We start from the raw sequence: 16,116 nt of genomic DNA, 5'->3' as shown, positions 1-16,116 counted from the left end.
GGTGGCTCCATCCTCAGCATTCTCCTACCAATATACCCCATGTCCCTCCTCTGCACATGTCCAAACCATCTCAATCTCGACTCTCTCACCTTGTCTCCAAAAACGTCCAACATGCGTTGTCCCTCTAATAAACTCATTTCTAATCTTGTTCATCGTCGTCACTCCCAACGAAAACCTCAACATCTTCAGCTCTGCTACCTCCAGCTCCACTTCCTGTCTTTTACTCAATGCCACTGTTTTTAGTTCATACAACATCTCAGGTCTCACCACAGTCCTATAAACTTTCCCTTTCACTCTTGCAGATACTCTTCTATCACAAATCACTCCTGCCATCACTCTTCTCCACCCACTCCACCCTGCCTGCACTGTTTTCTTCACTTCCCTAACACACTCCCCATTACTTTGCAACATTTCACGGTTAAGCATTCATAATAAATTCAAATCATACTAAATACAAATATGAATATTAATTGGCAGAAAAATAACCTGAAGAACGGACTCAGAATTTACAATAACTCTGCTTTGAGTCAGGAGAGGGCTTTTGTCCCAAAACAGCTTTACAGAGATAAGTAGGTTATAAAATATGATTTTATATGTTAGTGCCTTTAAGTTTATCCCTAATGAGCGAGCCAGTAGTGACAGTGGCACGAAAAAACTCCCTAAAATGGTATGAGGAAAAACCCTTGAGAGGATCCAGACTCAAAAGGTTGGTCCTTTCATAGCTGTTCATGAACCATCCTCAGCTCGACCGAGGGATCTCTAACTTCATTTAGAATTAAGGGCTTCGAGATAAATCAGGTGGATCCAAAAGCAAGAAATGGACAGGATCACTTGTCACCGGTACTTCAGGAGTATTATTCATTCAAGGTTTTACAGTTTTACTTGGAATGCAGGAGACGCTCTGTCAGAAGTGACAGCTAAAGATCTTAATCATTTCAAATATATAATTTTATCAGCCATGGATTGGTCCACAAAGGCCTCTGACTTTGACTACCACCTGAACCTCAGTGCACCAGAACCTTACGACTCCTCCTGCAGATAGACAGTCCCATGCATATCATTTGAGTAGGGTGCTGACCAGCAGGGTGCTTGCCAATGGGTTTCCCATAGGCAGGGTGGGTCCCCAGGGTGGGCTGACCCCTCACCTAATACGTTTGTTCTGAGCCCTACCAGGAGCTATCCCCATCCCCCCATTTATAACTCCTAAGATCAGTGGGGCAAACAAAACCCCTATACAATTCACATAAAACATTTTTTTATTTTTGTCATTTATTAATTGTTTCTTGTTTGTCTTATTTTTTGTAGAAATTCCAATTTCTTATACATGAAATCACTTAAATCAATTCAACTTGTAACTAAATTTGTAAATGATTCATTTATATCTTGTGTCTTTTTTTCAATTTGTTTTTATCATGTATTTCTTAGGCTGCTTGGAGAATTTGCTAGTAGGATTTTTACTGAATGGTCTAACAGACTGGTTCCTGTACATATAAAGAAAAACTCTTGAACTCAGATTAAACAAAAATAATACGTTTGTTTTCTTATAGATCCAAAAGATTCAGAATTACCCATATTTTCTTATACTCTGCTAATAAAATAAGTGTTTGTACATGATCAATGCTAGATCAGGATTATTATAAATGTGTAATTTATTCCACTGATCATTTAAGGCTTTAATTTGCTGATCAGACGGTCAAGCCCTAGCACCACCAAGCTGCCACTGTTGGGCCCTTGAACAAGGTCTTTATCTCTTTCTGCTATGTATAATGGCTGACCCTGCACTCTGACCCCAGCTTCCTAACAAGCTGGGATATGCAAAGAAAAAAAGGTCATTGTGCTGTAGTTTATACGTGACATGCAAATGCATTTATCTTTTTATCTAAATGTAAAATAAAACATTTATAGACTTTCCCTAAGCTCTTCTACTCAACCATCCTCTTCTTCACTGTTATGAGCTTTTAGAAATCAAAGTAGTGTCAGGATTGTTTCTGGGGAAATACGTTTTATCGGATTGGTTTGGATAAACATAATGATTAAGACAGTGGCAGGCTATGCATTTCATACCCAAGCCTTCCTGACATACCGTGTCCTACCTGAATCAATCGACCTCTTAATACCATCAATATGACACATTACGCCTATAGAAAGCATCAATGTTATATAGAACTGCTGTACAGTATAATGTCATGCTGCATCACAGACAGGTATCTCATACAGAGAGAATGAATACCATCACTAAAGAAAGAGACCAAATGAACATGATACAACAAGTCTCCTTTCACTGCAGCCACAGCTGAACCACCTACATGCATCATCTTAAGCATAGGTATTAATATTAACCTCATAAAATGACCATGGGCATTTTTAATGTGCAATTACAGTTTTGTGGGGATTTGAAATAAAGGCAAATGGTGTGTTTTTTGTGCAAATTCTACAGGAAAGAAAACGCAAAAGTATAAATGGTTCATGAAAAATGGTTTTGAACTGTTTCAGCTGACCTTTACTCGTGTTGTCCAGCTGCTCTTGAAAAGTCCATGTTGTGAATGTTCTTGTAAGTACATCTGCATCCAAATCAATTTCTTCTTCGCTGTCAGCCATTGTGGAATGAAGAAAAAAAAAAAAAAACAGCTATTAAATGCAAACAAATATATTTGATCTTGTACACACTGCTACAAATTATTACATTGTACTGTATATATACTGGTATTGTAGTATATGTATATTATTTTTAGATATTTGCATTTATTTTATTTCTTTGTTATTATTATTATTAATATTATTATTGTTATTATTATTTATTTTTATTTCTGTTTTTTATTTTTTTGTATATTCTTCTTTTTTATATATATTTGCATCTATTTTTATTTCTTTGTCTTGCTGCTGTAACATAGAAATTTCCCCACTGTGGGACGAATAAAGGTTTATCTTATCTTATCTTATCTTAAATGAGTAGTCTGCTCTTTGACTGTCCATTCAAAGGACGGGAAAACTGAGACTTTTTTGGACGCCTGCTAGATGGCTTCAGTTACACCAGAGCTCAATCTGATTGGTTAAAGCAATAGCTTCAAGCAACATGGATTTTGATCTAGAAGATCCCAGCAGTGCTGTCTTTAAAGGGCTTACGGCAGATACCATTGATGTCACGTGACATGACTGCTGAAACGCATACACTCGAGAGAAAAGCTATTAAATGAAGAGAACAGACTATGTGAAATAGTTTAATACATATTCATGAAGAAACATATATATATATAAACATGTCACTGATTCTTATAGAGATTAGGGCAGCAGAGAAGATCTTGCTGGTCCTGATGGCCTGCTACTGGATTTAGATGAGGATAAAGTTTGAGATGTGGTTAACTTAGGACAGAAATTTGAAGACTACACATAGAACAGGATGAATCTATCTATATTTCATATGAATCAGAGTAGTTTTAGTTTTTTTTTATGGATGTAAATAAGTTGTATGGGGTTGCTTTGGATGAGATGGAGATCAACCTGAGGACAGAAATGTGAAAGTCTACACAAAGGACAGGATGCATGAATCAGTGACAGGGTTTTGGTTCTGTTCTCATGGACGAAATCATGGAAAGTGTGTGTGTGTGTACTAGTGTGAGTGTGTGGGAGTGAAAAGGGGGGTTTGGTCAGTTGAATGCAATTAAAACTCGACCCCAGTTTACAGTTTACAATCCATCTGATTTGGAGTGAAGTTGGACTCAGTTCTCAGTGCGATTTAACGCCTGACACTCACCTGCAGATGAAACCCATGTAGAGCATTTGTAATCTATAAGTGATTTCGTTTCCTGTTTGGAAAGGAAGGAGTGTGCAGCAGATACAGTGTGGTAGCTGAGAGAGTGATAGAGGTGGTAGGAAAGGAAGAAAAGGAAAAGAAAGGAAGAACGCAGGGTTAACAGATGATATATTAGTAGCAGGCTTGTGTTTTCAACCAGGAGAATATTCATGTCGTCTGATCCCTGCTTATAGATTTTTATGTATATTTATATTTATACAGTATATTATAGATTTAGGTTGGGCTAGGGTTGCTCGCTAGCTCCATGAAATGATTCGCCTTCATGTCATCTAAAACGTAAGTTTAATGCATTGCTGCGTCTATATTAGTTTTTTTTGCACAGTTTGATTTCGACCTAATGTCTGGATTTGAGTATGGGTTCTAGCTAAGTTAGCTAGCTTGCTAGCGAGCTAGCATTTAAATGCTAGCATTTTAGGTCAAGTCGAGACAGATAAATAATTTTGAATTTGTTACTGAAATTGATATGGGGTGAATTTTATGGTTAATAAGTGGTTTTGTTTTACTCTTGTTTGTAAACTGTAGGTAGGTACGCGTACTTTTTGTTTGAAAAAGAAGCAGCGGGGCAGGGCCTCAGACCGCGGTGTAGAGTTCATCCCGGATCCGTGATTCGAACTCCTGTGTGTCCCTGACCATGGGCGACAACAGAGGTGAGCTTATTTTAGTGTTTTACACAATTTATCTGCTTAAATGTGGAATGCTTTTGCGTTAATCATGTATGTATGTATGTATGTATGTATGTATGTATGTATGTATGCATGTATGCATATGTGTGTGTGTGTGTGTGTGTGTGTGTGTGTGTAAATACGCAGAAATTTTATATATATATATATATATATATATATATATATATATATATATATATATATATATAATATAATATAATATAATAAATTAGAATTTTAGAACCTTCAACGTAACACTCATTTATCCATGAAGTCCTTTATTTCATCATATGCTATATGTATTTTGAAACATTGAAACATTATTTTGAATCACTAAACCGATGTTTTACTAATACACTGTTTTACTGATGTGCCAAGTCTCAAATCAAGCACCAAAATCTGGCAATTAAAACCTTCTGTGTGGAAACAGAAAAGTTTAATTTGGTGTTCTGAAATTTAAAACACTATATTCTTCTTCTTTTGGCTGCTACCGTTAGGGGTCGCCAAAGCGGATCATCCGTCTCCATACCCCTCTGTCCTCTACATCTGCCTCTTTCAAACCATCTACCTGCATGTCTTCCCTCACCAGATCCATGAACCTCCTTTTTGGCCTTCCTCTTTTCCTCATTTCTAGAGGCTTTATCCCCAGCATTCTTCTACCGATATACCCCATGTCCATCCTCTGCACATCTTAATCAGGCCTCTCTCACCTTGTCTCCGAAATGACCTACATGCATGGTCCCTCTTATAAACTCATTTCTAAATCTGTCCATCGTCGTCACTCCCAACGAAGACCTCTTCAGCTCTGCTACCTCCAGCTCCACCTCCTGTCTTTTACTCAATGCCACTGTCTCTAAACCATACCACATCTCAGGTCTCACCACAGTCCTATAAACTGTCCCTTTCCCTCTCGCAGATACTCTTCTATACAAATCACTCCTGCTATCACTCTTCTCCACCCACTCCACCCTGCCTGCACTCTTTCTTCACTTCTTTAACACACTTTCGATTACTTTGCATTGTTGACCGCCAGGTACATAAACTCATCCTTCTTCTCCACCTCTTCTCCCTGTACCCCCCACTCCACTGCCCTCCCTCTCATTCACACACATGTACTTTGTCTTACTCTTACCGACTTGTCTTCCCCTTCTCACCAGCACGTACCTCCACCTCTCCATGCTCTTCTCAACCTGCTCCATACCCTTCCTGGGACATAAAGAAAAGACATAGAAAAAACCCCCCAAAAAAAACAAATGAGAGCATGTGTGAGATTGGGATAGGAGGAGGCATCTAAATGTCCTAGTTCACAAAACAATCTATTCCTCTATACCTATACCTCTATATCTGCTCCTTTACCTAAGACTATTTACAAAACGCTTGACAAACAAGCTTTCAACCTTAAAACCTAAGACTGTTTCTGAGTTCTAAACAATAATAATAAAAAAAGCTACCCCCTGTTGTAGACTTGATTTTTTTTACACATAGTCTGCACCTTTTGAACAGAGTCAGAATGGTGGATCATAATTGACCAAAAGTTTCAGCATGTGGTGCTTTTATTTCACTTTTTTCACTGTATTTTGCAGTCGGTTTGAAATTTGAATGGTTTAGTGAGGACCCATGCTGCTGCATTCTGGACTAGTACTTACTGAAACATCCAGACAGTAAAGCATTACAATAATCCAACATAAAGGTAACAAAACTGCAAACTTGTTTTTCTGCATTGTGTAGTGACATCATGCAACTTACTTAGCAATATTCCTGAGATGAGTGCTACTGTAGTAATATTATGTACATGAACTTCAATGGAAAGACTGCAGTCAATAATCACACCTTTTACTGCTATTTATACAAAAAAATAAACAGAAGAAGCATCCAGAGACACTAAAAAATTAAACAGCTTACTTCTGGTTGCGTCTAGTCCTAGATAAAGTACTTATGTCTAGTCAGAATTCTGTAAAAAGAAGTTAATAAGCACTCATAATAACTTTCTTTTTGAGTGCACAGTCCTCAACATGTACCTCAACAATGTTAATAGTCAGTGTCTCTAAAGTAGCATTGTCACATAAGAATGGACTCTAGTACCAGTTTTCCAGTTTTTTTTTTTCAGAAGGGAAATCAGTGAGCCTAAAACCAACAAACAAACAAAAAAGCGTAGAAAGAAGTCTTCAGACTGATAGTGTTCAGTCAAATAATACCTGAGCCAGGAGTGTCTGTTCCCTTACTTTCTACAATTTCTACTCAAATAAGCAGTGGTATCAAAGCTGCACTAAGGTCAAGCAACACAAGAAAAAAGCATCAACCCTGATAAGTGGTCATTTACTACTTTAATCAGCACTGGTCAGATTTTTTCATCTGTACGTTGAACAGATTTTGGCAGCCAGTGATAAAAGCTCTTCTTAATAACCAATTCATCGCCTCTGGTATCTATTTGAGGAAAAGTGTAGCTTTGCTATCTAGTAAACCAGTCGATTTTTATGAGGAAATAAATCAAATGACTTTAGAAACAGATTCTAAATGCTGATTTGATATAGTTGTATTGTTACAGGGTTACTTATCAGATTGTCTAGAATTATATTAGTATTAAATCAGTGGTATAAAATAAGAATCTTAGATCGTATGTCATCATCTTTTGTGGTGGACAGATAAGTTGATCTCGCAGCTCTGAGCTTCATAAGTCGAGACATAGTGTAGCCTACACAGGAGTCTTAACGAACGATCAGTATGGGGTAGTAAACTGTAATTTCGTAATAATTGTACAAATTACAGTGCAGGGTTTAGCAAAGTTTATGGTACTGTACAAACTACAGCGCATATTTATGTGGCAGTGGTCGTGTGGACGAGCACCGGGTCACGAGCGGACGGTGGAGCAGCTGCCTGCTGCCCGAAGCTTAAAATATTTTTACATAGTAAAAAAAAATAATTTGTCACGCTGAAAACAACCGGGCAAAAAACACACTTCACCTGTGTTCTGAGCTGCACGGCATCGGGAGAAAAGATTCCACCGATGGTGATTTTTAAACGCACGACGATGCCAAAAGATAAACTCTCGAGAGAAATTGTTGTGAAAGGAGGAGGAAGACAGTGAACAATGACTTTCTTGGTAGGCTACTGTTTATATACAAGCCGTGTAACAGACACTGTCTTTTGTTAAAGCCTATGTAAAGTTAATTTGTTTCAATGTAGGCTTATAGACAGGTGCGGCTTATTTATGTTCAAAATAAAAATCTTTATAAAATTCAATGGGTGCGGCATATATGTGGGTGCGCTTAATAGTCAGGAAATTACGGTACATTCTCTTCATTGAGTTTACCTAAAATATAGGCCTTGGTGAGAACAGTGGAGGTACAAATCAAATTTTGATTTCTCTACCCATACAGGTTTTTGAATGTCTCATTATAATTTTACAAATAATCCTGCAGTCCAGACGGCTCCTCTGTATGATCACCACCTACAGGGAAACAATGGTTTCTTTTTTCAGATTCTCGCAGTCCAGACAGCTCTTCTGTTTCATCACCGCCTTCAGGGAAACAATCACCTGCACTGGTTCTCTCAGCAGCTGCGATGACCTCATTGCCACCTGTTACTTCGGCAGTCAGCAGTCCGATTAGCAGCATGGGATCACCCTTGTCTGTCATCAGCTCTTCTCTAGGTTCCCCTTGCCTCCCCGGGACGCCATCAGTGGGCTACGGCCCTATTAACAGTCCACAGGTGAGCTTCTGTAGAATCATTTACTTTGTGTTTTTAATATATAGTCCATCTGCATTCCAAAATTAGTCACGTTTCGATGGCAGAAAATTGTCTTCGTTATGACTGGCAAAGAGAAATCTAATAAAAAACGAAATATGACGTTCCTTAGCAGCTGTTTGTTGCTTTGGAAATCCTCCTGCAGTAATTTTGTTCAAGTTGAAGGGATTTTTCCAATTTTCAATTATTGCAGTTTTATTTGTAGATGTTGTTAGTGGGTCTATCTTATATCTTGGTATTTTATTTTATTTAGTATTTAGGATTCAGGTCACGTCTCTGGGTGATTATTTACCATGTCAATAAAATTGCTGAGATTCAATGAGTCAGTTTGATTGTGCGTGTTTTTACTTTACACAGAAGACATTTGGGTTTGAGAGAAATAGATAATTGTGATTTCAGCTTTGATTTCCTGATATTTACTACATCTGTAAATACTATTACTATTTACATTAATGATTTGTGACATTTCACCTTTGTTTGAATCTGTTTCATTTAAGCAGAAATATTAGAAACTGTGACTGAAATGGGATTTTTTTGCTGCCCATGTGTGTCTTAGATTGGTTGTTTAAATCATTCAGTAATTCTGAATACCTACTCCTAGGTTTCAGCTCTGGGTTTCACCTATGAAGGCTGCATTTGTTGTTAGAAAGGAAAGGCCTCGATGAACACCAAAAAGCTGTCGGGACTGTAAATGATACACATTTTATAGTCAAGTCAAGAGGCTTTTATTGTCATTTCTACTATACACAGTGGTATGCAGTACACAGTAAAAATGAGACAACGTTCCCCCAGAACCCTGGTGCTACATTAAACAACATAGAGCTACAACACACAACATAAAGCTATATAAAGTGCATCGAGTGCAACCAGTGCAGACAAAAAACAGTACAGACAGACAACACAGGACAGTGTGGGACAAATACACATAACACGATAGTGCCGACCAGTAAACCTACTGTATACTTTGACTATACAATACTGTGCAAAGAGGGACTATAAACAAGAGTATATGTAAACATATCTATGCTAAAAACTTATAAAAGGTTCATAAGAGAGAAATTAAAATGTATTTGTTACATACACATTTATACAGAGTACAGCCTGTAGTGGAATGCTTTTTTTTTTTTTCTTTTTTAGAATACCATTAAAATGTTGATTTATTTTAGTAATTTAATGCAAAAAGTGAAACTCGTATATTATGTAGAATTATTACACACACATTTCAAGTGTTCATTTCTTTTAATTTTATTGATTGTGGCTTACAGAATTCAGTATCTTGGAATTAATCTAATATTACTTAATACCAATAAAAAAAGAAAAAAGGAGTTTTAACACAGAAATGTTGGACTACTGAAAAGTATGAGTACAGAACTCAATACAGTGGAACCCGCTTATCTCGCCTCGGTTACCTCGACAACCCTATTAAGTCGACGTTTTTGAAGTGGAACCGCCAAATTCTCGCTTTTTCTAAGCATTTTTTATCGGTTATGTCGACTTTTTTTAAGTCGCCGAACCCTAATATCTCGAGCACAAGGGGGGAAAAATTTGCCATTTAACGTCGGTTATCTCGGTGCAGCCGCAGAAGAACTCGCGGAAGTGGCGGAAAAATCAAGGCTTACAGCTGCTACAGGTGTTGTATTGTATACTGGTGAATCTCTGCTGTTAGTTAGTGCTAGTGTTCATAGTGTTAGTAGGGGCGCGGCGCGGCTTTGGGAAGAAAAAAGCAGCCGTTGAGAGAGTGCCGGTGGGAAGGCACGTACCGGGATACGCATGCGCGATAACAACGACCGCCGTGAACCAACATATACCAACAATAACGGACAGTGAGAGTGTGGAAGTTTAAATAGTGATGATGCTAAACGAGCACCATATGTGCGCGATTGAAGCCGAGAGCTTCAGAGAAAGCGGCCGAGAAAACACCTGCCACGCTGAAGGGGGCCGAAGGGGGCGTGGCAGGGGGATTCCTGACAGATAAACATGTACTGTATGTATTTTTATAGCATGCCTTCATCAAACAAATCGCGGCAACGCTGTTGTGTAAAAAAAACCTTCAAAAACACGTGCATGCACATTCTCATTTATTAACGCACATCATGTACATAAAGAAATTTCAAGCACATTAATATATTGCCGCCATTTAGATTTTTGTTTATCTTGATCATCGGTTACCTCGATGCTTTTTGGCAACCCCCTAGGACATCGACATAACCGGGTTCCACTGTACTTGTTCGAACTCCCTTTGCATTAATAACTGCAGCAATGCAGCATGGCATGGGGGCGATCGGTCTAGGACACTGCTAATGTGTTATAAAAGCTCAGGTTGCTTTGATAGCGGCCTTCAGCTCTTTATGTTGTTGTGTCTGGTGTCTCGCATCTTCTTCTTTACAATACTCCATAGATTCTCTATGAGGTTTAGGTCGGGCGAGTTTGCTGGCCAATCAAGTACTTGGATACCATGGTCCTTAAACCAGGTATTAGTACTTTTGGTATTGTGGGCAGGTGCCAAGTCCTGCTGGAAATTTAAATCTGTATCTCCATAAAGCTGGTCAGCAGAGGAAAACTTCCTGGTACATGGCACTGACTCCAGCTACAGTCCACTCGTCGTGAATCTCCCCAAATTCCGGAATGGGCTTTATTTCACTTTTTTTCTACTACATTTTTTCCTTCTATTCAACTGTCCATTACTGTGCTTGGATACAGCACTCTGTGAACAGCAGCTTCTTTAGTGATGACCTTTTGTGTCTTACCCTTCATGTGCAGGGTGTCAATGATCGTCTTCTGGACAACTGTCAAGTCAGCAGTCTTCCCCATGATTGTGTAGCCTGAACCAGACTGAGACACCATTTGAAGGTTTAGGAAACCTTTGCTGGTGTTAATTCACTGATTAGAGTGTGAAACCATGAGTCTCCAATATTGAACTTTTTCACAATATTCTAAGTGGAACTGAATTGAAACTGAATTTTGGGTTTTTATTAGCTGTTAGCCATAATCATCAAAATTGAAAGGAGTAAACACTTGAAATATATTAGTCTGTGTGTGATGAATCTATATAATATACAAGTTTCAAGTTGTATTGAATTTCTAAAATAAACTTTTTAATGAGATTCTAAGAAGCACCTGTATACACACACACATTGTCAGAAAGGGATGAATGTGTATGGCAGACATTGACAGAAGTACAGATTAAAGTAATTAAAGGATATAGCTTGAGATACAAGTACTTATAAGTATAGATTGAAAAAAAGAAATGACTGTCAAAAAGTCCTTTGGGTCACAGGCAGAATTATAATGAAGACGAATCAGTTTGATTTGCACTGTAAACCTTGAAACCCTACGTGTGGATGGTATTGTTGTAAGGCTTCCAGTTTTGTGTTTCACAGAATGAAAAATACTTTTATCAAACATCGTTTATCGCGGTAGTTACGTGTCACAACCGACCCCGAAAAAACGGATTTTGTAAGTGGACGCCACCACGAAAAGCTTTATTTATTTTATTTTATTATTTATATGTATTTTTTTTTTATTGTTTTAAGCCATAAATCCTCCCACATTCTTTAAACACGCACAGAAAACATTTGCAAGAATATAACGAAATGAATTGTGCAAATTTGTAGAAATATCACATTTATAATGAGTACTGTACAGTGCTGTAGCGTAGCTTATGCATAGTTTCTCTGCTTGTTTATTGGTTGAAGTGTTGAAAAAGGGCTGCGTTAAAGATACACGTCACCGCATTCTTTACTTTCATTGGAAAAATCTGGTGACTTCAACTCTTCAAGCCCTTTTTTTTCTTTTCTGTCAGAGGACACCACAACCCATAAATAAGCGGTTTCTTGTAATGCTACTTATTTCTTACGTGTATTGGAGAACAAGTAGTGATGCATAGAAATGAGTCAAAAGTATGCATTGACGTTGAACATTCCGATTAAAAAAAAAATTGTCGTCAAACGTTTTTGCTTGATTAAGGATCCAATGAGTGTTTATTTTTTTTTTTTTGTGGGTGGGACACTCAGTTAATTTTTTTCTGTATTCATGACTTGGGGGTCAGCCTCAATATTTCAAGTTGTATGCATAAATATTTATCGTAAATTATTATTACAAAAGCTTATATGGCAAACTCTTATTCTCTACAGGAACAGGAATGCATGTCATTAGACTTCTGAGTGCACATACCGTGTTTTCCGGACTATAAGCCGCTACTTTTTTCCCACGCTTTGAACCCCGCGGCTTAAACAATAAAGCAGCTAATTTATGGGTTTTTCCTTTGTTTTTCCCGGCTTCACAAGCTTCAAGCCATTAAACTGTCCCTCTACTTTTTAAATTTCACCAACTAAATTGCCGAACGGGTTCAGGTGAACCACAGAGACTCTCTATATTAAATTGGGTGAACTCCCACTGAATCGGGCCGCACCACATCATAAATATGGATGAGGTTCCTCTGACGTTTGACCTGCCGCTCACTCGGACTGTCAACAGGAAATGCGAATCATTCGTCACGCTGAAAACAACCGGGCATGAAAAAACGCACTTCACCTGTGTTCTGAGCTGCACGGCATCGGGAGAAAAGCTTCACCGATGGTGATTTTTAAAACACGCGACGATGCCGGAAGAAAAAATCTCGAGGGAAATAGTTTTGAAAGGAAGGAGGAAGACAGTGAACAATTACTTTCTTGGTAGGCTACTGTTTAGATACAAGCCGTGTAACAGGCACTTATACCGCTTCTAGACAGGTGTGGTGTATTTATGTTCAAAATAAAAATATTTGTCAAATTCAGTGGGTGCGGTTAATAGTCCGGAAATTACGGTACATATTTATTGCTAGTAGTTTTATCTTGCAATGTAATATTGTAATAACCCACTTCCCCCACTCCTTTCCAGATCAACTCTACAGTGTCCATGTCTGGCCTGCATGCCGTCAGCAGTTCAGACGACGTGAAGCCACCATTTGGCCTGAAACCGCTTTTAGGCCACACCCCTGGACCCACACTCTCCCACAAACGTCTCTGTGCGATTTGTGGCGATCGCTCTTCTGGTACATTTCCATCACAATTTGGAAGAGGTTAAATGGGAACGAATGAGCAGGATACTGACCAGACAGGATTTCGTGTGATTTACTATTGGACTGGTGTAAACACCAGTGTGACACATTCTCTACTTCTGAAGGCATATTCCTAGAGGGTTGTGGATTAACCATTTCAGTTCGATTTAAGTTCATTTCTATAGTGCTTTTCACAGTGTACACCTTTACAGAATGTAAACAAAATGACAACAATTTGCTTATATTTACAGTATCTTACAAAAGTGAATACACCCCTCAACTTTCAGCAAGCATTTTAGTATAATCTTTAAAGGGACAATACTATAGAAATGAAACTTATATTTTAGAGTAGTCAATATGCAGCTTGTATAGCAGTACAGATTTACTGTCCTCTGAAAAAACTCAACATACAGCCATTATTGTCAAATTAGCCGGCAACAAAAGTGAGTACACCCAAGTGATAACAGCTGTATGGCATGTAATCAGGCAAAGCCACGTGACCTATTCATCATGTTCATGTCTATTTGTCAGGATCAGACACATTTGTGTCTCTTGTATTTGAGCAGTTAAAATCTTTTGCTTTGAGTTCAATTCTCTCACACTGACCACTGGATGTTCAACATGGCACCTCATGGTAAAGAGTCTAATGATTTGAGAATTAGAATTGTTGCTCTCCACGAAGATGCTGAGGCTATAAGAAGATCAGTAACACAGAGTTACAGTGCAGTGTAGCCAGTTATAGAGGCATTGCTTTAGAGGTTGTAGAAGCAGAAGGTCACTTGTCAGTGCTCAGACTTTACGCCACACACTGCAACAAGTCAATTTGCATCATCGTCGTTCTAGAAGGAAGCCTCTACTGGAGCTGCCTCACAAGAAAGCCCACAAACAGTTTGCTGAAGATGACCTGTCCAAGAGCATGAATTACTGGAACCATGTCCTCTGGTCTTCAGACCTGAACCCTATTGATCACCTGTGGGGCATCCTCAACTGGAAGGTGGAGAAGCGCCATGTGTCTAACATCCAGCAGCTCCGTGATCTCATTATGAAGGAGTGGAAAAGGATCTCAGCAACAACCTGTGCAGCTCTGGTGAATTCCATGCCCAGGAGGATTAAGGCAGTACTGGATAACAGTGGTGCTCACACAAAATATTCACACTTTGGATGCAGTTTTGAAGTGCAATTAGGGTGTACTCACTTTTGTTACCATTTATTTAGATCATAATGGCTGTAAGTTGAGTTATTTACAGAGGACAGAAGAAACCTTGAGGCACCAGACTCAAAAGGGGAACCCATCCACATTTGAGTGACATGAACAGTGTGATTTTTAAACAAAAAAAACTTTATGCCACAGCATATATTAATTGGCAGGTTGGTTATCCTTAAAGTCCAATGTTTAAAATATTTGTGAAGTGGGATACAACTGGAGCTGGTAACCTCTCTAAGTAGTGCTTTTAGTGTGTTGTAATTTTTTTTTTTTAAATAAATAACCTGTGACAGAAGAAACATCTATTAATATCCCAAGAATCCAAAGCCTAACAAGAAAACTTGTAGCATATGTAATACATGTCATGGTTGGATAATACTCGATGTTGTTATGTAATGTAGAATGATGTGAGGGATTTATTCCAAAACGATCAACAACTAAAAATGGGACTCATGAGAGTGTTCATTGATTAAATACAGGTAACGTGCTCTGATGCTTAGTCATAGTGGCAGGCAGTTCATCAGATTTGGACCATTTTTGGAAAAATGTGCTAACATGATATAGTTGAGGTTACAGATTAGAAATGTTGGCCCAACCTACTACTGTGAGTAAATACTTAAAGCACACAGGATTAAAAGCGCAGCAACTCCCATTTTGACACGTATGGAGCCTGTCAGAAGTTGGAAACAAAGTTTGTTTTTTGATACACACATGCATGTTCCTTTTGTTTCTATGCAAGAATCTAGGTAAAAGGTAAAAAATGCACAAGAATTGGACAGTGAAAGAAAGAGTCTGGAAGAACGTTCTGTGGGAAGATTCTGACATTTCTGGCTTAAAAAGAAGAACTTATGTAAGACTGCAAATAGGAGAGAACATGTTGCAGACTGCCTCATGCTCACAGTCCAACATGGAGGCGAAAGCTTAATGGTTTCGGGTTGTTTTGGAGCAGGGACAATTAGAGATTTATTCCAGGTGAAGAAATACAGAACCTACGTGGCTATCCTTTCATACTACATGCATCTCCATCTGGATTGTGGATTTTAGGAGCCAATTTTACCATACAAGAAGAAAATGACCTAAAGCTCTGCAGATGTTATTTAGAGACCAAACAGTCAGCTGAAGGGATCTAATGGAATGGCCTGCCCAGTCACTGCACCTAATTTCTATTGCACTGCTCAACTGGATCAACTGGATGGATATTGAACCCATTTCAAAGTTTGACAAGAGGCCTGGCAAAGTATTTCAGCAGAATGTATGGAGACACGAAATAAGTTTCTGTTTGTTACATATTTGTATGAACATTTTTATATTTGTTTGGACAAGGTAAACGTTGTTGCATATTCACAAAAAGAACATGCTCATGTCTTAAAAAAATGATTACAAAAAAACTAGTGTTTCCAAAGTAGGCACTGTACATCGATTCTGGTTCATTGTTGTAAATTTACATGTCACGTGTGAGCCTCAGTAACACAGATTTGTCACTATGCACAGGATTATAATACTTCATTAAAATGTAGAATGTCACTTATCACAAGCTTTTATTAGCGATACATATGGCCATATCTACATCTTCGATATATTGTGAACCTTTAGTGTTCGTGTATCCATTCTGAACGTCAGCGTAGCACACTTTCTGCATGAAAACATAATTCATAAA

At 38.3% G+C, this 16,116-nt stretch overlaps 1 protein-coding gene across 2 annotated transcripts in view; it reads left to right on the top strand.

The window, feature by feature from the left end:
- Nucleotides 1–3,647: 3,647 nt before the first annotated feature.
- rxrba (retinoid x receptor, beta a) overlaps nt 3,648–16,116 on the top strand; it is a 29,778-nt gene continuing 17,309 nt past the window's right edge. The window contains exons 1-4 of one of the 2 annotated variants that reach the window (XM_046843797.1): nt 3,648–4,087; nt 4,334–4,458; nt 7,952–8,181; nt 13,096–13,249. In XM_046843797.1, the coding sequence (XP_046699753.1) occupies nt 4,443–4,458; nt 7,952–8,181; nt 13,096–13,249 (400 nt within the window). In that variant the 5' untranslated portion in view covers nt 3,648–4,087; nt 4,334–4,442. The remainder of the gene's footprint in view (nt 4,088–4,333; nt 4,459–7,951; nt 8,182–13,095; nt 13,250–16,116) is intronic. The other variant, XM_046843796.1, reaches the window with a different exon arrangement.

This window comes from Silurus meridionalis, chromosome 29 (assembly GCF_014805685.1).
Source record: "Silurus meridionalis isolate SWU-2019-XX chromosome 29, ASM1480568v1, whole genome shotgun sequence".
NCBI classification, from domain to species: Eukaryota; Metazoa; Chordata; class Actinopteri; order Siluriformes; family Siluridae; genus Silurus; species Silurus meridionalis.
This window is presented reverse-complemented; position numbering and strand designations above follow the sequence as displayed.